Genomic DNA, 23004 nt, shown 5'->3' on the forward strand with positions numbered 1-23004 from the left:
TGTTATGGTCAGAGATTTGCCTGTCGTAAGCTCATTTAACTTTGAGACCCTACAGGAGTCAGAGTGCCCCGCATTCACTCAATGCTTCTTCATTAACGTGAGCATCCTGAGCCATCCAACACCCAGGGCCGGCATTAATGGGATGCAAGGCGTCCAATGCGACTGCTGTTTAAAATGGTGGATGGCCGTCAACAGGAAGGGAGGTGTGGGGGGTTCTGTGGGGATTCGGTAGCTGAGGTAGTGATGCGTGGATGGGCCCGTTCTTGCTCAGCTCTCTTCCATTCAACCTTCAACCTCAGCAGCTACATGGGGCAAGGCTGACAAAGACACTAGCTCGGAGGCACCTTGGAGTATTTAATTGTAAAACAAGGTTAAAATTCATTAGCATGCAGCACTTGTTCAAGCGGAAGCGTCTCTAGCCTGCCAAAGATGCCGCGATCTGTATAGACGGTGTTTAGCTCTCCAGATACCTGCTGTTAGTTGTGCATATGGCTAAACAGTTCGGACAAACGGACGTGGTTTCCAGTTTACCTCTCGTCTCGGGATGGTGGGGCAGGTTGGGCGGGTTTCAAAGGTCCTATAGCATTCTTACAATCTGCGTATAACCGTTGCTGATAAGTCGGTGACATGCCGGAGGGTTGAGTTGAGGGCGGCTGGGAGCCAGAGGTCAGGTGCTCTTCGGCACGTTCTGCAGATTCTTCAGCTCCAGTTCCAGTTGGTGTATCCGCACGTCCTTCTGCATCAGCTGCTCCTTCAACCTCCGGATCTCCTCTTGCTGTCGGAAGAACATTCGCAGAAGCTACGGGGGGAAAATATTAGATGGTTCAGTCACGGTGGATTAGTTTGTTCTTGGCTCATTTATACTGTTCCCTCCTGCTCCACATTGCATTCCCTCTCAGTCCCTTTCTCTAATTACTGGTCGGACTAGAAGGGTCAAGATGGCCTGTTTCCGTGCTGTAATTGTTATATGGTTATATGGTAGAACACAAAGCACTGTCCCGCTGAGTTACTCCAGCATTTTGTGTCTATCCTAAAACACAAAACAATTGTGCTATTACACCAAGATAGGCGCTCAACCCAGCCCAATGCCAAAGTAGGACCTAAACTACCTATACACACTTATGCTATTATACGACAATAACTAACTTCATATTCAGTAATAAGGTATCTGTTAGCAAACACACACGTTAAACGTTTAAGCAGGAAACCCAAATCCGATGCCACATGAGAGTCTAAAATGCCTTAACACTGTTAGACTACGGGACAACCTAAACTAGGCGTGTAGATGCCAGTATATTATTGGGGTTATCATAATGATCTAGCTACCACTACCCTCTGGGGTAGAGGATTCTACAGATTGGCCATTCTCTGTGAGAAGAAATGCCTATGTACCTCAATTTTGATGACCATTGCTGGATCGTGGTTACATCTCCTTGCTCATGATTCTGCCACTTGTGGAAACATCTCAACTTCTATCTTTGGCATCTTATACATTTCAATAACATAACCTCTCATTCCTCTAAACTCCAAAGAGTACAGATCTAACATTTCTTCCAGTCAGTAGGTAGGGTGGTGAAGAAGGCTTTTGGCACGCTCAGGGAAATGAATGGAGAAGTTTGGACATTGTGGTGCAGTTGTACACGACGTTGGTGAAGTTGGAGAGATATTGGAGTATTGTACTGAGTTTAGGTATAGCACTACACGCTATGAATCCCAGCTGTGGAGACATTGGTATCGTTGTCTCATTGTAGGACATGATCATTCTTTTTAATCTGGATTTTTATTTCATGTATTGTGTTTTTTTTAAATATATAATTTATGATGCTTTTATAAGTGACTAGACCAAGTGCAGACCCGTTGGGTCTGTTTCCCCAACACGTGTTTGCGGGGGGGGGGGGGGGGGGGGGGGGCTATGGGAAAGATGCTATCAAGCTGGAAAGTCTGCAGAGAAGATTTATGAGGATGTCACCAGGAGTTGAGGGCCTGAACTAACAGGAGAGATTGGGCAGGCTAGGACTTTATTCCATAAAGCGCAGGAGAGGTGTATAAAATCATGAACGCCATAGTTAGCACGAATGTACGCCATCTTTTTGCCATAAAGCCATGAAATGGGAATCAAGAATTAAAGGGAACCTCAGGAGCCTGTGGGGCTAATTTTTCACCCAGAGGGTGGTGGGTATATGGAACGAGCTGCCAGATGAAGTCATTGCAGCAGGTATAATAACAATATTTTTAAAATATTTGGATGTACATGGATAGGAAAAGTTTTGAGTGAATTGTGCCAAAAGGGTGGCATGGTGGCGTAACGGTAGAGCTACTACCTTACGGCACCAGAGACCCGGGTTCGATCCTGACTACGGGTGCTTGTCTAACCAGAGTTTGTAGTTCTCCCTGTGACCTGCGTGGGTTCTCTCTGAGATCTTCGGTTTCCTCCCAAACTCCAAAGACGTACAGGTTTGTAGGTTAATTCGCTTGGTATCAATATAAAATTGTCCCTAGTGTGTGTAGGATTGTATTAATGTGCGGGGATCGCTGGTCAGTGCGGGATTGGTTGGCCGAAGGGCCTGGTCAGTGCGGGATTGGTTGGCCGAAGGGCCTGGTCAGTGCGGGATTGGTTGGCCGAAGGGCCTGTTTCCATGATGTTTCTCTAAACTAAATAAATGCAGGATAATGCACGGTAACTTAGATGAGGCATCTTGGTCGACATGGACTAGTTGGGCCGAAGGGCCTGTTTTCCTGCTCTAGGGCTCTAGGACTAATTTGAGATAGGAATGCCCTTTCAGCTCAGTGAATCTCTGTGGACTGCCTCCATTATTGGTACATCCTTTCTTAATTAAAGTGAGTAGGATTGAACCCAATACCCAAGGTGTGTTCTCACCCTGTGCAACTGTAACAATACTTGCTTAACCGCCCAAGCCCCTTGCAATAAAATATGCCAACCCTAACCCTGCTAATTATTCATGTTCACAAGTTATAGGAGCAGATTTCGGCCATTCGGCCCATCGAGTCTATTCCGCTATTCAATCATGGCTGATCTCTGCCTCCTAATCCCATTTTCCTGCCTTCTCCCCATAACCCTTGACACCCGTTCTAATCCCGAATTTGTCTATCTCTGCCTTAAAAATATCCACTGACTTGGCCTCCACAGCTCCCTGTGGCAATGTGTTCCACTCATAGCTGCATCGACGTACTCCTGTAAATGGCTGGATAATAATCATGTATTGTCTTTCTGCTGACTGGATAGCACGCAACAAAAGCCTTTTCACTGTACATCGGTACACGTGACAACAAACTAAACTAAACTCAACTACTTTACTCATCTGCAAACTGCAAATGAAACATAACAATGACACTAAATGAGGGTATAAGTGTGGAAGACCAATTACTGGGATTTAACTGAATGAATAACTAATATCTGCAGAAACTAAGTTTCATTGTTTGCCGTGTTCATTGTTAACACTACAAATAACATATTATTTGTCAGTCTTTTTAATAATGTAACACTATAATTGACAACTGTTGAGTTATTTTTTTTAAATAATCAGGCAATTTAAAAAATGATTGCAAATTAATTGCTGTTTTAATTGGATTGTTCAACAAAAATGAAACACCAGTACCGACGGAAACTGTGGCAGCGGTAGAGGTGCTGCCTTACAGTGCCAGAGTCCGGGTTTGATCCTGACTATGGGTGCTGTCTGTACGGAGTTTGCATGTTCTCCCTGCGAATGAGTGGGTTTTCCCCAGGTGCTCCGGTTTCCTCCCACACTCCAAAGCCCAGCAGATTTGTAGGTTTTTTTTATTTTATTTGTTTTTAATTTATTTATTTAATTTTTATTTATTTTATTATTTTTATTTTTTTATTGAACATGTTAAAAAATACAAACACAAATAAACTTGTAAGCAATAAAAAAAAAAAAAAAAAAAAAAAAATAAAACACAGGAAAACAAACAAATAAGTAACTCAAATAATACAAATAATATCGTTCATGTTCAAAAGGGGTAAGAAGAAGTTCGAAAACTTTAATTTTAAACCAAACGGTTAATTGGCTTCTGTAGTTTGTTCCTAGTGTGTGTCGGATAGAACTACTGTACGGGTGATCATCGGTTGGCATGGACTCGGTGGGCCGAAGGGTCAGTTTCTGAGCTGTATCTCTAAAACTAAAACTAAAAGACTAAATATGGGGGAGGCAATGTTTGGAAGATTATGAAGCAGTAAGTTTGACTCAGAGTTCCAGCGCACACCCACACCCACACCCACACCCGCACCCACACCCACACCCACACCCACACCCGCACCCGCACTCATACCCGCACTCACACCCACACCCACACCCACCTCATTCTCTGTTCGAGGTGGTATGTTTTCCAATAGATCGATTCCATTCACCACCACACTTTTCTTATCCTTTTTTGGCGGCTTGAAGGCGACATTTGTGGACTTGTAACCTTCCTTCAAAGACATTAGAATCGGATCTGTCAGGACAACAACACAGAAGTTGGGATAACAGCAGAGGAAAATTATCTGCAAAATATTCATTGCAAATCCTTCTTCCCAATGCCCCATTTGTTGAACAAACTAAAGACATTTTATATTAAAGTGCAAACATACAGTCAAGCTAAAGTCAGGATATTATTTGAGGTTAACCAGCAAGAGCATTGTGCTTTTAATAGTGTATGGTGTCCCATCAACCCAAATGATGGCAGCTACATATGCTATTGCATCGGAAGGAGATGAGTCTTAAAGGAGAAGAGAGTGGAGGGAGGCAGGTTGTGAGAAGATAATTGTCGGGTGTGGAATTGATATAGGATCTCAGCATTGGCTCCCTTTCTCCATCCAACAAATCCACCTGATCTGCTTGGTTTTCCAGCTGGTTTTATTTTGGATTTTAAGAATCTGCATTTAAAAAATATTTAAAGAACTTTTTGTTGAACATGGTAGAAGGCAAATGAAATAGGCTATTTAATTCTTCAGATTCTTCTTCTGTAATTCACTAAGATTCACTTAAATGTCTGATGTTTGACCTAGGTGTCATTTTCATGTCATATCTCCCTGCATCTTAATGTCCTGAAATATAGGACACGAGATTAATCCCTGGGATGGCGGGACTGCCATATGAGGAAAGATTGGAAAGACTGGGTTTGCATTCACAGGAATTTTGAAGGATGAGGGGTAGGGGGTTCCTATAGAAACATCTAAAATTATAAAAGGATTGGACAAGCTAGATGCAGGAAAAATGTTCCCGATGTTGGGGGAGTCCAGAACCAGGGGCCACAGTCTAAGAATAAAGGGGAGGCCATTTAAAATTGGGATGGGTAAAAAAACGTTTTCACCCGGAGAGTTGTGAATTTGTGGAGTTCTCTGCCACAGAGGGCAGTAGAGGTCAATTCATTGGATGAATTTTAAAAAAAAGAGTTAGATGGAGCTCTAGGGGCTAGTGGAATCAAGGGCTATGAGGAGAAGGCAGGCATGGGCTACTGATTGTGGATGATTGATCAGCCATGATCACAGTGCAGTGAATGGCGGTGCAGACTCGAAGGGCCAAATGGCTTCCTCCAGCATCTATTTTCTATGTTTCTCTATAACCTCCTGCACTGAGTGAACTACAAGCCTAACGTTCAATGTGGTGAGTTACAAAGATCCATCACCATCAGTGTGAAGCCATTTCTCATCTCGGTCCTAATTCTGTATAATAAAGGTGGCATGGTGCTTAATTCTAATAGGGTGGTACGGCGGCATAGCGGTAGAGTTGCTGCCATTACAACGCCAGAGACCCTGGTTCGATCCTGACTACGTGTGCCATCTGTATGGAGTTTGTACTTTCCCCGTAACCACGTGGTTTTTCCCCGGGTGCTCCGGTTTCCTCCCACACTCCAGAGACGTACAGGGTTGTAGGTTAATTGGCTTTGGTAAAAATTGTAAATTGTCCCTAGTGTGTAGGATAGTGTTAGTGTGCGGGGATTGCTGGTCGGCGCGGACGTGGTGGGCCAAAGGGCCTGTTTCCACGCTGTATCTCTAAACTAAACTAAACTAAATTCTGAGTCTATGAACTCTGTTTCTAAGTTCCTCAGATTATAATGGTGTTCAGATGAAAGTGAAGTGGGCACACAGACCAGACCCCTGGGGAGAACAGCACTGAAGTGTCCTTCAAGCAACAACGGATATGGTGATGGGTTCACTTTCTATGTGGATGCAGAAGGAATTGTCCCCACACCTGGTCTAATAGGATGAATTGGAAGGGAAAAATGCAAAGCCTTCCCACAAATGGTGGAGCTGCAATAGTGGAGCACGCAGAGAGATCTGGAGCACAGAGCTGGGATGTGATCGCTATGAGGGGATAACAGGTGGGACAGGTCTAGCTATCAGCTGACTGTGCTGCTCCTTATGTGAATCAGAAGCGTTCAGGCCTGAATGCAGCAACACTAATCCTAGATTCAGATAGCACCAAAACAGGCCCTTCGGCCCACTAAGCCAGTGCTGACCATCAAGCACCCATTCGCACTAATCCTACTTTATTGTTCCCATGTATCCATCAGCTCTCTGCAGATCCGACCAGTTACTACACACTAGGGACAAGCTAGAGCAGCCAACTCGCCTTCCAACCTAGTGTGTAGGAAGGAACTGCAGATGCTGATTCATACCGAAGATAAACACAAAATGCTGGAGTAACTCAGCGGGTCAGGCAGCGTCTCTGGAGCAAAGGAATAGGCGACGTTTCGGGTTGGAACCCTTCTTCAGACTGAAAGATAGAGGTTGTGGCAATGGGACATGAGAAAAGGCCACCTATTCCATTTTATTCAGAGATGCTGCCTGACCCACTGAGTTACTCCAGCACTTTGTGTTCATAAGTTCATAAGTGATCGGAGCAGAATTAGGCCATTCAGCCCATCAAGTCTACTCCGCCATTCAATCATGGCTGATCTATCTTTCCCTCTTAACCCCATTCTCCTGCCTTCTCTGCATAAACCCTGACATTGTGTCTATCTTCTGACCTAGTATGTAGGCTCACACTAAGGTCGCGGTCTAGAAAAAACCACGAGTCAGCAAAAATGGTGCAGAATCCTCATAGAAACTCCATCCGAAGATAAACACTGATGACATCAACAGCGTTCGGCAAAGGCAAACATGTACATGAGGAAAGAAGGATAGGGCGGAGAGCGGCTGGCGTGGAGGATAAACAGCACAGGATCTATGAGCTGTATGTTCCATGTGCGGAAGGGAACGCCCTGCCACTCAGTGCCGCTGCCAAGAAGGAAAGAGCTCCTTTTCTGTCTTCATGTAGCTCGATGACTGGCAGGGAGAGTGAGCAGCACCGCTCATGCTGTAGACAGTGATCTAATCTCTGAATGCAAGTAGCACAGTCAGTCAGCTGCTGAACTGCCCTGCCTTTGCATTTTCATAGCATTCGGCTTCAGCTCCGGGTGTTAGAGTAGATGAACGGTTATCTTGTGAAGCTGCACTGGTTCTTGCTCGATGTAGCCTGTATGTCCACCCACTGCCTCCCGCAATGGAGTATGGACAAGTCTGGCTATGCTGATCATTATATGTTAGCTATTATGTATTGCATTAATAGGCCTGCTATGCTGCTGATATAATTTCAGCTGCAAGAATTTCATTGTTCCATTGTCCGTAAGGCAATTAAACAGCCTTGTCCCTCTTGATGTAGTCAGGATCGAACCTGAATCTCTAGCGCTGTCAGGCAGCAACTCTACCACTTTGGGTTTGCGCACCCCTTTATCTTTTTACTGTCTCATAGAATGTATGTGTCATTTACGTAAGATTTATATGTAATTTATGTTGTGTGTTGTCTAAGTCCATGGGTTCAAGGTGAGGTGGAAAAGATTGCAAATACGAGAGGCAACTTTTTCACACAAAGGGCGGTGGGTGTATGGAACAAGTTGCCGGAGGAGGTAGTTGAGGCTGGGACTATCGCAACATTGATGAAAGATTTAGACACGTACATGAATAGGATTGATTTAGAGGGATACGGGCCAAACGCAGGCAGGTGGGACTAGTGTAGATGGGCATGTTGGTCAGTGTGGGCAAGTTGGGCCGAAGGGCCTGTTTCCATGCTGTATAACTCCATGACACTATGACTGTGATGCTGCTGCAAGCAAGATTGTCATTGTACCTGTGTCTCCCCGTACTTGTGCAGACGACAAGAAACTTGATGATTTAACTAGGTCGGAGAGGTAGGTATTAGAGGGAGAGTTAGTTAAGAAAGGAGTAACAAGGGGTTTCCAGAGCTGAGGGCAAAACTAGAGGAGCACAGAGAAATGTTCGCTGGCAGAGATTATGGAGATAAATAACATTGGAATGAGTCAAAGACAAAGGAATGAAGATTAATATCTGGGGAGGAATGCAGACCAATTTGCATTTCAGAAGAATCGGAATGTATACGGATGCTGTACGTTAAAGGCACCTCAGTAAAATAGCAGGTTGATTCCTATAGTATTCAGCTCTGCTTATTATTGAACAGTGAGTTATCCAGAGTGAGCAAGAGAGAGATACAATTAAATAGAGAGCAGAGATGGATACAGCATCAAAGGAAGCCATCCAGCCCATTGTAATGCTCTGTGTCTTGGTAAAGCTGGCTATGGAGTTCACTGTCCTGTCCTTTCCTGTGATTCTTTTGAAGAATTCTTAAAGGGGAAGCACGGTGATATCACGGTGCCTTAATTTAACCGCACGTGTCTGGCAGAAGGCACAGCAAAGCCTCTACTTCCTGAGGAGACTGAGGAAATTCGTCATGTCTCCAATAACTCTTACAAACTTCTACAGATCCCCCCCACTGCCCCAAGACTGTAAGAAATTGCAGGGAATTGTAGATGCAGTCCAGTCCATCACGCAGACCAGGCCATTGACTCCATCTACATTTCGTATTACCTTGGAAAAGCAGCCAACATAATCACTGAGTGGACCCACCCTGGTCACTCCTTCTCCCTGCTCCCGTCCAGCAAATACAGAAGCTTGAACGTGCATCACCACCAGACTCAGGAATAGCTTCCACCTCTCTTTTATCACGATTCTGAACAGCCCTTCCATAAGCTAGGGTACTGTCCAATTCACTTTTACCCCATTGTTGACTTTGAACTTTGTCTATGGAACAGACACTGCATTTTGTTGTCTCTGTACTGTATACTGACAATGACAATTAAAGTTGAATCTGAATCTGAATCTGATCTGAGTGTAGCCCTGTGTAACTTCATATTAGTTTTTCTTATTAAGAAATGTATATAAGTTTTGCTGTGAATATGTGTTCTGCATTTTGATTTGTTGTTAATGAGTTAGATCATTTTTCCTGTGTGGTGATTGATTTGGGGGCGGGAGCTGGGAATTGTGGGTGATCGAAGTCCAGGAGAGAGAGAGAAGAAGCCTAGGCTAACTGCTACCCCTTCAGCTCGGAGGTGTGGATTAAAGACTGTGGCTGTGTGGACTTTGTGATTACGAGGAGAGTGAGAGCAGCGGTTAGCTGAGCCCTGGAGACAACGAGGGAGAAGGAAGATTTCTGCCACATGGGGTCCTCTCTGGTCGGCCAACTCCCCGCCATCTCGTGAGCTTCTGCACGGTGCACTTGTCGGCTTCCACTGTATTTGGCCGCGACGCTCTCCAGCTTCGACCAGGCCTGCAACGTGGGGTTATTCTTGTTTTGTTTTTAATGTTGCCGGCTTGTGTGAGTGAGTGTGTGGGCCCACATAGTAATTAATACTTAAAGGTACTATAAAAGATTGATTTATTGAGTGTTGTTTTTTTTTGAATATCTGTGTGAGAAACACCAGTAAAACACCTATAAGGGAATTAAAGTTAACGAACCTGGGGCGCAGCTCATGTAGAGGGCAAAGAAGCGCTACATGAGATATGCCACATTCTGCACCCTTTGTTCTATCTATTGCCCTTGAGTTTGACTTGCCTGTATTTACGTGTGGTAGATCTAATCTGTTTGTATAGCATGCAAGCCAAAGCTTTCCACTGTACCTCGGCATAGGTGACAGTAATAAACAACAGAAACCTGACATGAACCAAGCTTTTGTTACGGTTTATAGGTTAATTGCTGCTACTGTTCAGTGTGGGGCTTTTAGCCTTAGTGAAAGCTCTTGGGTATTTTGATTGGCCTTTCCGCTGGGCTATGTCTGACATTCGCAGTCCCGCTATGTGAGGTGGGACTGTGGCCACAATGAGCACCAAGCAAGTACTGATATTGAAAGGTCGAACCTCTGTTCATGCCGCTGAGCCACTCGTCTGCCGTCAGTGCAGGCTCTGTCCCGGGTGTCATCGGGTAGATATCTTCTTGGTACGTTTCAGACTGAAAAAACAAAAACAATCGAACACAGTGAAATAGAAGAAACAATTGCAGATGCTGGTTTATACTAAAGATAGACACAAAATGTTGGCGAAACTCAGCGATTCAGGCAGCATCTCTGGAAAAAAAGGATTGGTGACTTTTCCGGGTTGGGAACCAAGGGTCTGGACCAGAAACGTCATCTATCCATTTTCTCCAGAGATGCTGCCTGACTCACAGCTCCAGATTCAGGGACAGTTTCTTCCCAACTGTTATCAGGCAACTAAACCATCCTACCAACAACAAGAGAGCAGTCCTGAAGTATAATCTACCTCATTGACGACTCTTTGAACGGACTTTACTAGCTTTATCTTGCACTAAACATGATTCAATCTATTCCCTTTATCATGTATTTTTACACTGCGGATGGCTCGATTGTAATCATGTATTTGTCTTTCCACTGACTGGTTAGCACGCAATAAAAGCTTTTCACTGTACCTCAGTGCACGTGACAATCAACTAAACTAAACTCAAACTGGCCCGCTGAGTTACTCCAGCACTTTGTGTCTATCCACAGTGTAATACAAGTCGGGCACAAGGAAGGTGTCCCAATGCCTGGATTTTAGCAAAATCATTCATTTATCTCATAAAAAATAGCCATCCACGATGACCGCAAACCAATATTTGAGAAGCCCTCAGACAGACAGAGAAGGAACTGCAGATGCTGGAAAATCGAAGGTGGACAAAAATGCTGGAGAAACTCAGCGGGTGCAGCAGCATCTATGGAGTGAGGGAAATAGGCAACGTTTCGTCCCGAAACGTTACCTATTTCCCTCGCTCCATAGATGCTGCTGCACCCGCCGAGTTTCTCCAGCATTTTTGTGAGCCCAGGGATGGAGACTGTTCTATCGTTCAACTAGATCCCAGATCTGCTGCTGATAGATCCCAGCAACTTGTTGGACTTACACACCCTCCGACTGTTGGATTAACCCTTATTGTTTTATTGGGGGGGGGGGGGGGGGGATATTCCAGATTCTGCACTGTTACTCCGGTTGGGAAGTAGGTCTAGATATCGCTCAGGATGATTTTGTTGTACTTTTGAATTATATCTTCCATTAGTTATAGAATGTCAATTCTCCAGTGAATGTCATTCCACTTCCAATCAGACCCTGCTGATTCCCTCTTCCTGCTGGCTTCCTCTGCCGGGGATATTTTGAGCCGTAACCAAGGTTCCTTCCTCGAAGGCCAGAGCGTTGAGGGGTGTCGTTATGAGTCTGGGTTTCTGGCATTTTATTGACCACTTCAGACTGAAGACAGGTCAGTGAGTGGTCGGGGACAGGAAACCAATGCATAGATAGATCATCTCTGTGTGGAAAGAAACTGCAGATGCTGGCTTATACCTTGATGGACACAAAATGCTGGAGTAACTCAGCGGGTTAGTCAGCATCTCTGGAGAGAAGAAATAGGTGACGTTTCGGGTCGGAACCCTTCTTCAGACTGCTGGGGGAGTTGCCAGGTAAGCTTACCAAGTTCAAGTTCAAGTTCCATTTATTGTCACACGCACCAATTGGTGCAGTGAGATTCGAGTTACCATACGGCCAGACGAATGAAAAAAGAACACAATACACGATAGAGTTTAACATAAACATCCCCCCACAGCAGAATCAACATTCCCACTGTGAGGGAAGGCAGTAAAGTTCAGTCATCTTCCTCTTTGTTGCTCGATAAGAAAAGGGTCATTAATAATTGTGAAAACTTTTGAAATGTATACATTTGCAAAATAAAACTCTTTGCACTGATTCTGCCTGAGCTTTCTTTTCGGTGCAAGATGATCATTGTGGCTGTATGGTGTACCTCACCGCATGTGGTGTACATGGCAATATGCTCGACTTGATTTGGAGATGCTGGTTTTGGACTGTTACACAGGCACTGTTAACGCCTGTGACTCAAGCAATGGTCAGTCGGCGGAAGGGTTGCTTCTCCTCTGGAGCAGACATCCCCACTGACAGGCACATTTTCCAGGAGAGAGGGCAGGCTTTGGCCCAACACAGGGGGGGGGGGGGCAGCACTGAGTGCTGTGGGCCGCAAGAGTTCATAAGCCTTTGAATCTGCTCTGCCATTCAATCACGGCTGATCTATTTTTCCCTCTCAACCCCATACTGCTGCCTTCTCCCCGTAATCTTCGACATCCTCACTAATCAAGAACATATCAATCTCAGGTCTAAAAATACCCAATGACTTGGCCTCCACAGCCATCTGTGGCAGTGAATTCCACTGATGCACCACTCAGTGGCTAATTAAATCCCTCATCATTAGCTCACAGGACATGACCAAGACGACGGGCCTCTCCGGGCCTTGGCTACTCCGTGCCTGTACTGTGTCCTCAGTGATCAGCTTCTTCCGGATGTAGACGCCTCCTACACAGACCTCCCTCTGGGATTATTGTCTTGGAAGGGTCTGTAGTCGTTTAGGAAATGACTACACTGCGTACCAATGTGAGAGAACTCAAGCTGGACATTGGAGAGCTCAGCCTTTTGTTATAATCAGCGCGTGGGCATAGCAACGGATTAGGAGGAAGCTTTCCTTAGGCCGATCAGATAATGGGCTGCATCGAGTTATCCAGCTCTTTGACTTTCGCTTGAAGGGCCTTCAGTCACATTTCTATTGGTGAGAGAATCTGGCCGCAAGTACTACGATGCCAATAACTTGCATTTGTGTGGAACCGTTCCATGGAAACAAGCCACAAGCCCCTCCTCAGTAATTTAGTTTAGTTTAGAGGTACGGCGCAGAAACAGGCCCTTCGGCCCACTGAGTCTGCACATTATCTACACACACTAGGGACAATTTACAATTACACCAAGCCAATTAACCTACAAACCTGTACGCCTTTGGAGTGTGGGAGGAAACCGGAGCACCTGGAGAAAATCCACGCAGGTCACGGGGAGAACGTACAAACTCTGTACTGATAGCTTCTGTAGTCAGAATCTAAACCGGGTCTCTGGCGCTGTAAGGCAGCAACTCTACCACTACGCCACTGTGCCACCCATGATAGTAATGTTACCAAAAAGTGTTTTAGTCTCCATGAAAATTTAAACCATTAATATAGGAACAGGTTTTAATTGAAAACACTTTTCAGATTGTGACCCTACAAATCTTATTACCTAAATTTCAGTGAAAAAGTGCTTTCTGGAATTGAAGTGGACATACAAGAAACATGTGTTGGCGCACCTGTTTAGTTTAGCCGTTCATGGATGTGTTTAAAATATCTACCCTGTTAATCCCACTTCCCGTTCGATTCCTATAATCCTGCGAATGCACAGCCCTGCTGTGTGACCACATGGTACACAGCAATTGACCAAAGCATCAATGACAATATACAGCAGAGAACAGCACTGTAACAGGCCCTTCGGCCCACAATGTCCGTGCTGAACATGATGCCAGGTCAAACTAATCTTTTCCATCTGCACAAGATCCCTATCCATCCATTCCTTGTTTATCCATGTACCTTTCTCAAAGTCTCTCAGATGCTAGTGCGTTCCAGACACCTCCCACTCTGTGTATAAAACTTGCCCTGCACATCTCCTTTAACTATTTGCCCATCTCACCTTAAAACTATGTTCTTCAGTCTTTGACATTTCCACCTTTGAAAAAAGGTTCTGACAGTCCACGTTATCTATGCATCTCATAATTGTATATACTTCCATCAAGTTTCCCCTCAACATCCAACACTCCAGAGAAAACAATCCCAGTTTGTTGAACCTCTCCTTATAAACTAATTCCCTCTAATCCAGGCAGCATTCTAAACCCAGAACTTCTAGCATTTAGAAGGATAAAGACCTGTAAACACCAGTGGAACACATCGCTGAGTTCCCCAGTACGCAGCGTGCTATTTTGAATTAAAACTATATCATTCTTTCTTCATTATGGTGACACTTCCCAGCCGACAGCGTGGTGGGAGTATTTACTTTGTGTGATGCCTGATACTTCAAGTATTAACTCACTGCTGATGTCTCAAGGATAACTCGACATGGAAAACAGAAACCAGCCATGCCAGCCACGTCCACATTCCGCAAATGAATAAACAAAATAAAAAGATTAAAAACTCCTCTTACGAAAGTTGCAGTTGAACCTGTTTCTGACCTCCCCTTCCATAGTGCATTCCATTCGAGAACAGGCTCTGTAGCCTGGCTCCGCCGATGGAAACAACAGCGGGTGTATGTTATTCTCACTCACCCTTCGTGGCACGATCATTGATATTGGCTCGATCACTCCTTTCAGTGTAACCACCTTGTAGAACCGAAACACCTCACACATGGACACGTCCAGCCCGTGTTTTGGCATCACACCTGCAACACGTACAAAGAAGCCTCCAATGAGCTCCTAAACTTAAAAATATTAAAACACCACGTATCTTTGAATGGAAACCCACATTCGCTAACTCTGTTGATATCTATGTGTTCAACGTATTCAATGTATTCATTGAATACATGTAATTCACATCGAATTTATATTGAATTCAATGTATTCAAGGGAGAGTTAGATATAGCTCTTAGGGCTAACGGAATCAATGGATATAGGGAGAAAGGAAGAACAGGGTACTGATTTTGGATGATTAGCCATGATCATATTGAATGGCGGTGCTGACTCGAAGAGTCGAATGGCCTACTCCTGCACCTATGTTCTATGTTTCTATGTTTCTATGCTTGCACAGGTGGTGGTAACAGTGTGCCCAGAATCTTCCCTTCGTTTTAATTTAGTTTTGTTTCGGATTCAGCGTGGAAACAGGACCTTCGGCCCACCGAGTCCGTGCCGTCCAGCAATCACCCGTACACTAGTTCTATCCTACACACACTAGGGACGATTTTCAGAAACCAATTTAACCTGTAAACCTGCACATTTGTGGAAGGTGGGACGAAACAGAGCACCTGGAGAAAACCCACATGGTCGCAGGGAGAACGTACAAACTCCGTACAGACAGCACCCATAGTCAGGATTGAACCCGAGTCTCTGGCGCTGTAAGGTCGCAACTCTACTGCAGCACCACTGTGCTGCCCGTAACCTGGGTTCCATTGACCTTGCTAGTTTACACTAACAAACCCTGACTGTGTTTATTAACTGTGGGGTTCTGACCAGTTTCCATTAATCCACTGCAGAAATTATTTAAAAACCAATGGGATTAAATCTGTGATCTTACCCATCCCCTTCTGTGGAGCTGGTGAGCGATATTCCATCAAGTAGTGGAGATATGGCTTCTCAGTGCTAATTTCATAGTATCGGATATTCCCATCACCCTGCACAAGAGAAGATTGGGCACAGGAAATGTAAAATGCTCATTGCATTGCTGAGATCATTTTCAATGTTGCTCATTGATCAATAACCTGATGGATCTGGTTTCTTGCTCGTTTTGGAAATCACTCCCTTTACTTCGAATGAATGAAAATGAGGTGTGTTTCAGATCCGATTCAGTCTTCCCCTTTGCCAACTTGTGGGAAGACTGAATAGGATTGTCCCGTATACATCAAAGTTGGATCTAATGAATGGGGATCTCCTTGACATGATGGATGTTGGAAGGGAATGATCAAGCGAACATCGGGAATCTTAAACAAAGTCACATTTGCCGGGTCCGTGACTGGGCATTTGTGATGGACGTGAGCTGAATATTTTTTCCTTCAGCGAATGTGATTGTTTGGAATTCTCCAGCCGGAGTGCTCGGTGCCAAAGAAAGAGCGATTGATTTTCCCACATGGAAGGGTGTGGGGAATGGGTTGGGATTGAATGGAAACTGAAGCATGAGGGGTTGGGGCATAGTATACAGGATCAGCTGGGACACATTGAACGGGGAGTGGGCCTGGGTCTTGTGGACTGCTTCACTCCTGCTTGTTTGGTTCTTACGTATCGTTGCTTTCCTAGATGAAACAGCAGAGATATATAGGTGGAACCCTCAGGCCCAAGTGACAAGGAACAATGAATCTATATATTACTGCTTGGTATTAGCAGTTGGAAATGTAATCTGATGTAACAGTTCCTTGGTAACAGAGAAAGGATGTAACGTCTTCAAGAATCATCTCCCACCCCCACCCTTAGCATCACCTTCGAATGCTCTGAAGGTTACGAGACAGGGAGGTCATAATGGACATAAAGGCCTGTCCCACTTGGCCGTCATTTGCGTGTCATATGTAAAATAGGTCGACGCGTCGTGATGCGCGACGTCGCGCACAAATCATGCGTCATCTCGCGTCAGCACAGCCGTCTGGTGCACGTGATGTCATTAGAATACCCGCGGCGCGCAGCAGGACGTTGACGCAAGGACGTAAGGGCGTTGACGCACGATGACGCGATACACGTGGGACATCGGGGCGCCAGTGTACGACGCCAATGCGTCAGCGTGCGTAACCAATGCGTCACGCAGGTGGCGCGCGAGGATTTAGTTCCTGTACTAAATCCTGGAGAGCCGCGCGATACCGCGCGCCACCGCATATGATTCCACGCCTCACCATGCGCAACGCATGCGCACCCCACGTGTCAAAACGTGTCGACCTAATTTACATATAACGCGTAAATGAGGCGCAAATGACGGCTAAGTGGGACAGGCCCTTTACTCCAGGCAAGTGGGGATGGATACAGCACAGTCACACCTTGTGTTGTTGGCGTTCTCATTTCTCCTCCCCTCTTCAAAATGCATAGTGAACTGACGGATCATTTACCTTTCCAGCTAAGTACAGCATGTGTGTGTCACCATCGTAGAAAGGGAACAGGAGCCCCGAGAGCCCATCGATTTCTTCTTCTTTAATTGGCATCGATAAGTCTTCCTGAAAAAAAAGATGGGAGATAAATCTTTGCATCCCACCCCCTCCGAAACGCCTCAAATCTCAAAACCATCTCCGCACGGTGACCCAATACTTAATCCAGGGGAAAGTTAACGGGCAATTTATACAACGAACGATATCCCTGAGAGTAAGCTGGCGAGGGTATCCCGCTAGAGTAAGCTGCTGAGTGTTTGGTGATCTTGGCTGAGGGATCAAGGAACTTTGTGGGAGAGTTCTACTTCATAGTAAGAAAGAGTGCTGTTTCTCAAAGAGCCCTGGCTGGCCAAGTTACTAAGGAAACTGGAGCGTGCAGAAGAAACTCACAGGGAGAACGTGCAAACTCCACACTGACAGCACCCGAGGTCAGATTTGAACCCAAGACTCTGGCGCTGTGAGGCAGCAGCACTACTAATTGTACCACTGTGCCGCCTTCATAAGGTGAGTTTTCAGCAGAGCATTAAAGAACAACAAACACTTTGGTTTGTGAGTTATAGAAATAACGGGCATTGTCTGTTTGAGGGCCGTCGATGAACCCAGGCAACCAATGGTGGGTGTATGGGGGTGGGGCAATCTAGAGCAAGGTCATGTTACTAAACCCTTACAATTATGTCCAACCAGAAACCAAAACTCTCGGCCTATGACCTTGGTATCATGTGGTCAGTGGTAAACATCGCATGTAAGTAGCAAGCATCATATGTCAGCTTAGTGCTCATAGCAGTGTGTATAGTGTAAGATAGGTTGGCATTGTGTGGCCATGTGTGGGCTGTATCATGCAGAAAGCAATGGCCTGGGCCCTGAGTCAATGATAAAGGCAGCTCCTCACTAAAGATTTACTGAAGTCTCATGATTTGAGTCCTCTGTTTAAGTGGAATCCCTGATGCCCAGCATCATGATGTCATCGAGTTGACTGAGCAAGAGAGAGTCAAGAGTCCGCAGTGTTTAACCCACTTAGGAAACCTGAACGGAAACCTCTGGAGACTTTGTGCCCCACCCAAGGTTTCCGTGCGGTTCCCGGAGGTTGCAGGTGGTTTCCGGAGGTTGCAGGTAGTGGAAGCAGGTAGGGAGACTGACAAAAACCTCCGGGAACCACACGGAAACCTTGGGTGGGGTGCAAAAGTCTCCAGAGGTTTCCGTTCAGGTTTCCTAAGTGGGACAGGGGCATTGTCAAATGTGCCGACAAATGGAACTGTGGTGCTGAAGCAAAGCAAGAATTTCATTGTCCTATCTGGGGCACATGGCAATAAACTCTCTTGAATCTTGAATCTTGAATTCAATTCTTACTTGCAGCAGCTCAACAGGGCTGAACACAATTTGTGTAGATAATATGACATAAACAAAAAAATTAATAACTCCCACACTGGTGCAGAAAATACCCAAAGTCCTTAGTTCAACCAAAGACAGTCCATAGATCATATATAGAAACAAGGAACTGCAGATGCTGGTTGACCAAAAAAAAAAGAACACAAATGCTGGAGTAACTCAGCAGGTCAGGCAGCATCTCTGGAGATACATGGATAGGCGACGTTTAAGGTCTGGACCCTTCTTCAGACTGTAGGTAATGGGAGTAGAGAAGTCAAAAAAGGTCCAGAGAAGGTAGAAGGCCAGCAGGGGGAGTCCAAGAGGAGGAGGAATGATGGAGATGGGAGAAGGACATGTTGTTGAGGTGTGTTGTGTTTTGTTCAAGAGCCTGATAGTTGTTGGGGAGCAGCAGCCAACCACACAGAAGATTTCTCAGTCAATTATCAGCAAATATATGAAATATTTGACCGTGCTGATAAAATTTGGACCAAACACATAAAAAGCAAAAGTTTCATTATTTAAAAAAAAATTATTATTATTTTAAAAAATCATTCTAACTTTGAAACGCTCATCTAAGGTAATTAAAATCCAAGGCTCAAAACAGTTATTTTTGGGTCAGGGTGGCCTGCAGGCAGTATATTTATGATTCGCTGCTCCATTAAAAGCTCAGGTGTATTGGAATTACACACGCACGATAACGCTGCCATCTCAGTCGATTTCACAACAGGAAATCTGAGAGTCGCAGCCTTGGTCCTGGAGGCTTGTGTGACTGCACTGACCTGATCCCAGAGGGCGATCTGCCTGGTGTTCCACCGGGACACTCCTGTAGTCAGCAACCTCTTCGAGTTCCCCAGGATCACAACACGGTTGACTTTGTGACTCTTGCAGCTGGCTTCCTGCAGGGAATGAATAGATTGAATCTTGTAATGTGTAGGAGAGAACCACTGGATTATAGAAACTTTTTCCATGAACACTCCATGCACTCCATTATGTTTATCCTTGCTCAAAGAGAGCTTTGCAATCTGATCTTTTCATTCCTAGCCTCCCAGGGGAGATGCAGCGAGACCTGGGTGTCATGGTACACCAGTCATTGAAAGTGGGCATGCAGGTGCAGCAGGCAGTGAAGAAAGCGAATGGTATGTTAGCTTTCATAGCAAAAGGATTTGAGTATAGGAGCAGGGAGGTTCTACTGCAGTTGTACAGGGTCTTGGTGAGACCACACCTGGAGTATTGCGTACAGTTTTGGTCTCCAAATCTGAGGAAGGACATTATTGCCATAGAGGGAGTGCAGAGAAGGTTCACCAGACTGATTCCTGGGATGTCAGGACTGTCTTATGAAGAAAGACTGGATAGACTTGGTTTATACTCTCTAGAATTTAGGAGATTGCGAGGGGATCTTATAGAAACTTACAAAATTCTTAAGGGGTTGGACAGGCTAGATGCAGGAAGATTGCTCCCGATGTTGGGGAAGTCCAGGACAAGGGGTCACAGCTTAAGGATAAGGGGGAAATCCTTTAAAACCGAGATGAGAAGAACTTTTTTCACACAGAGAGTGGTGAATCTCTGGAACTCCCTGCCACAGAGGGTAGTCGAGGCCAGTTCATTGGCTATATTTAAGAGGGTTAGATGTGGCCCTTGTGGCTAAGGGGATCAGAGGGTATGGAGAGAAGGCAGGTACGGGATACTGAGTTGGATGATCAGCCATGATCATATTGAATGGCGGTGCAGGCTCGAAGGGCCGAATGGCCTACTCCTGCACCTAATTTCTATGTTTCTATGTTTCTATGTTTATAGACATTGGCTTTATTGTCACGTAGCAAGGAACTGCAGACGCTTTTTTATACTGAAGATAGACACAAAGTGCTGGAGTAAATCAACGGGTCAGGCAGGTACAGTAGGAAGGAACTGTAGATGCTGATTTACACTGAAGATAGACACAACATGCTGGAGTAACTCAGCTGGTCAGGCAGCATCTTTGGAGAAAAAGGATGGGTGACGTTTCGGTTTCGAACCCTTCTTCAGAGTCTGAAGAAGGGTTACAACCCAAAACGTCACCCATCCTTTTTTTCCAGAGATGCTGCCTGGCCTGCTGTTACTCCAGCTTGTCTTCAATTCTTGTGATGTTGCAAACTGCCGTGGACCAAAGTCTCTCTTTTAACACTCACACTTTTTCTCAGAGTAGGAGAATCGAGAAGCAGAGTTGGGGATATGAGGACCAGAGGACATAGGTTTAAGGTGAGGGGGGAAAGATTTAATAGGAACTTGAGGGGTAACTTTTTTTTAAGAAAGGGTGGTGGGTGTATGTAACGAACTGGGAGGAGGTAGTTGAGGCAGGTACTATCACAATGTTTGAGAAACATTTGGACAGGTACATGGATAGGATATGTTTAGAGGGTTATGGACCAAACACAGGCAGGTGGGACATAGTGTAGATGGGACATTGGTCGATGTGGACCATTGGGCTGAAGGGCTGAAGGGCCTGTGCGACTCTGGCTCTATTTTCGATGACCCTTTTATTTTATTTTTCACTTCAGTGCAGAATTTCGTCCTTTAATTCACCGGTGAGGCAAACTTAGCCCTTGATTCTCCATATTTACCATTCACACACAAGCAAAATGTTACCAACCCTGTAATAATTCATTGTGCATTTAATTTCATGAAGAGAATTCTGATCTCCTCCATGTTTACTCCCATCCCACCTCTCCCCAAAGATGTTAAGCTGTACATAACAGATAAAGGAGAGGTGGGGAGAGTGGAACTACCGCAGGTTTTCCCTCTCTGTCAATTCTGCCTGTGCCCGCCAGCTGGGCTGGTCTGGGCTGGTCTGATTTTGCCCTCCCTGGTATTGCCCACACTGTCCAGCAGAGGACACCAGAGAGCCTACAGAAGTAGACACTGCTTCACAGACTAAAGGCATTTTACTTCACTTGAGTTCCTGTCACCTGTTGCGGCCACAGCTTCGTAGGAAAGAACTGCAGATGCTGGTTTAAATCAAAGGTAGACACAAAATGCTGGAGTAACTCAGCAGGAAAGGCAGCATCTCTGGAGAGAAGGAATGGTTCGAGACCCTTCTTCAGACTGATCGGTGCTGCCTGTCCCGCTGAGTTACTCCAGCATTTTGTGTCAACTTTCTGTCAAAGCTTCTGCAGATTAGTGATAGGCCTGGATAGTGTGGGAGCGGAGAAGATGTTTCCACTAGTGGGAGTGTCTAGGATCAGTAGGCACAGCCTCAGAATAAAAGGACGTTCTTTTAGAAAGGAGATGCGGAGGAATTTCTTCAGCCAGAGGTGGTGAATCTGTGGAATTCATTGCCACAGACAACTTTGGAGGGAAAGTCATTGGTATTTTTAAGGCGGAGATTAACAGATTCTCGATTAGTACGGGTGTCAGGGGTTATGGGGAGAAGGCAGGAGAATGGGGTTGAGAGGGAGAGACAGATCGGCCATGATTGAATGGTGGTGTAGACTTGATGGGCTGAATGGCCTAATTCTGCTCCTATAACTGATGAAGATGAGCTTATTACTGAACGAAGGAATTTTCTGCGGTGGGGGGGGGGGGGGGGGGGGGGGGGAGTGCAACTCCTGGTCCTGCGAGGTTGAGGTTCTGTAATGACAATACAATACAATATAATACGGTTTTATTCATCGCATTGCACATAAAGTGCAAGAGAAATTACGTGACTGAATTCACTATCAGATCTGAATCCAACATAGAGGGAAACTAGACTGAGTGAAGAGAGAAATAGGTGAAGCAGACAGAATGTAAAAATGAGTACAAATCTCCATCAACAATAAAGAAAACTGAGAGAGTTAAAAGTCCACGATAGACACAAAACGCTGGAGTAACCCAGCGGGACTGGCAGGTAGGAACACTGACTTCTCTAAGTTGCCCTTGCTTTCCCTCACTCTCCATCCTCTTCCCCATTCCCAGTTCTCCCACCAGCCTTGCTGTCTCCGACTACATTCTATCTCTGTCCTGTCCACTCCACTGACATCAGTCTGAAGGAGGGTCTCGACCCGAAACGTCACCCATTCCTTCTCTCCAGAGATGTTGCCTGTCCCGCTGAGTTACTCCAACATTTTGTGTCTATCTTCGATTTAAACCAGCATCTGCAGTTCTTTCCTACAGAATTGAAGTCCACCCCAGTAAGCAATAATGTGGAGGAGTTGATCAGGCAGGTGTTAAAACTCAGTCCACTGTTAAATGTGTGGCTGTACTTGAATGGACAAACTCTGCTTGAGATGAGTTTAATCCATCACCTAGCAGATCTACACAGAAAGCAGTCAATGTTGAGCAAGGTTGGCAGATGCTATTTCCATGCTTCGTCTGTGGGTCTGCATCGGTTCCCACATCTCCCTGTGTTCAAGTTGCTGTCTGACTTATAGACAATATTCACTGTTCTCATCACTGTCAGCTCAGCAACAAATTCTGCTCCAATGATTTCCTCCCTTAAATACCCCCATCTGCTTTTGATATCGTAACTCGAGCTAAAGTACCCACAGATATATACATAAGATATAAAACGTGTGATACAGAATTGGGGCAATATCATTGTGGTTTGATGTTCACCCCAATGTCTACCTAATTCTTAGGGCATGGGACAGTTCAGCACAGGCACGGGA

At 45.3% G+C, this 23004-nt stretch overlaps 1 protein-coding gene across 1 annotated transcript in view; it reads right to left on the reverse strand.

Annotated features, from left to right (window-relative positions):
* Positions 1-341: 341 nt before the first annotated feature.
* Positions 342-23004, reverse strand: part of coro2b (coronin 2B) — a 41280-nt gene continuing 18617 nt past the window's right edge. Inside the window, exons 5-11 of the mRNA XM_033050143.1 lie at positions 19162-19278; positions 16982-17086; positions 15472-15568; positions 14511-14623; positions 10211-10301; positions 4337-4473; positions 342-799 (exon numbers count right to left, since the gene is read on the reverse strand). Coding sequence (XP_032906034.1) covers positions 668-799; positions 4337-4473; positions 10211-10301; positions 14511-14623; positions 15472-15568; positions 16982-17086; positions 19162-19278 — 792 coding nt within the window. The 3' untranslated portion in view covers positions 342-667. The remainder of the gene's footprint in view (positions 800-4336; positions 4474-10210; positions 10302-14510; positions 14624-15471; positions 15569-16981; positions 17087-19161; positions 19279-23004) is intronic.

Source organism: Amblyraja radiata, chromosome 34 (genome assembly GCF_010909765.2).
Source record: "Amblyraja radiata isolate CabotCenter1 chromosome 34, sAmbRad1.1.pri, whole genome shotgun sequence".
In the NCBI taxonomy this organism is placed as follows: domain Eukaryota; kingdom Metazoa; phylum Chordata; class Chondrichthyes; order Rajiformes; family Rajidae; genus Amblyraja; species Amblyraja radiata.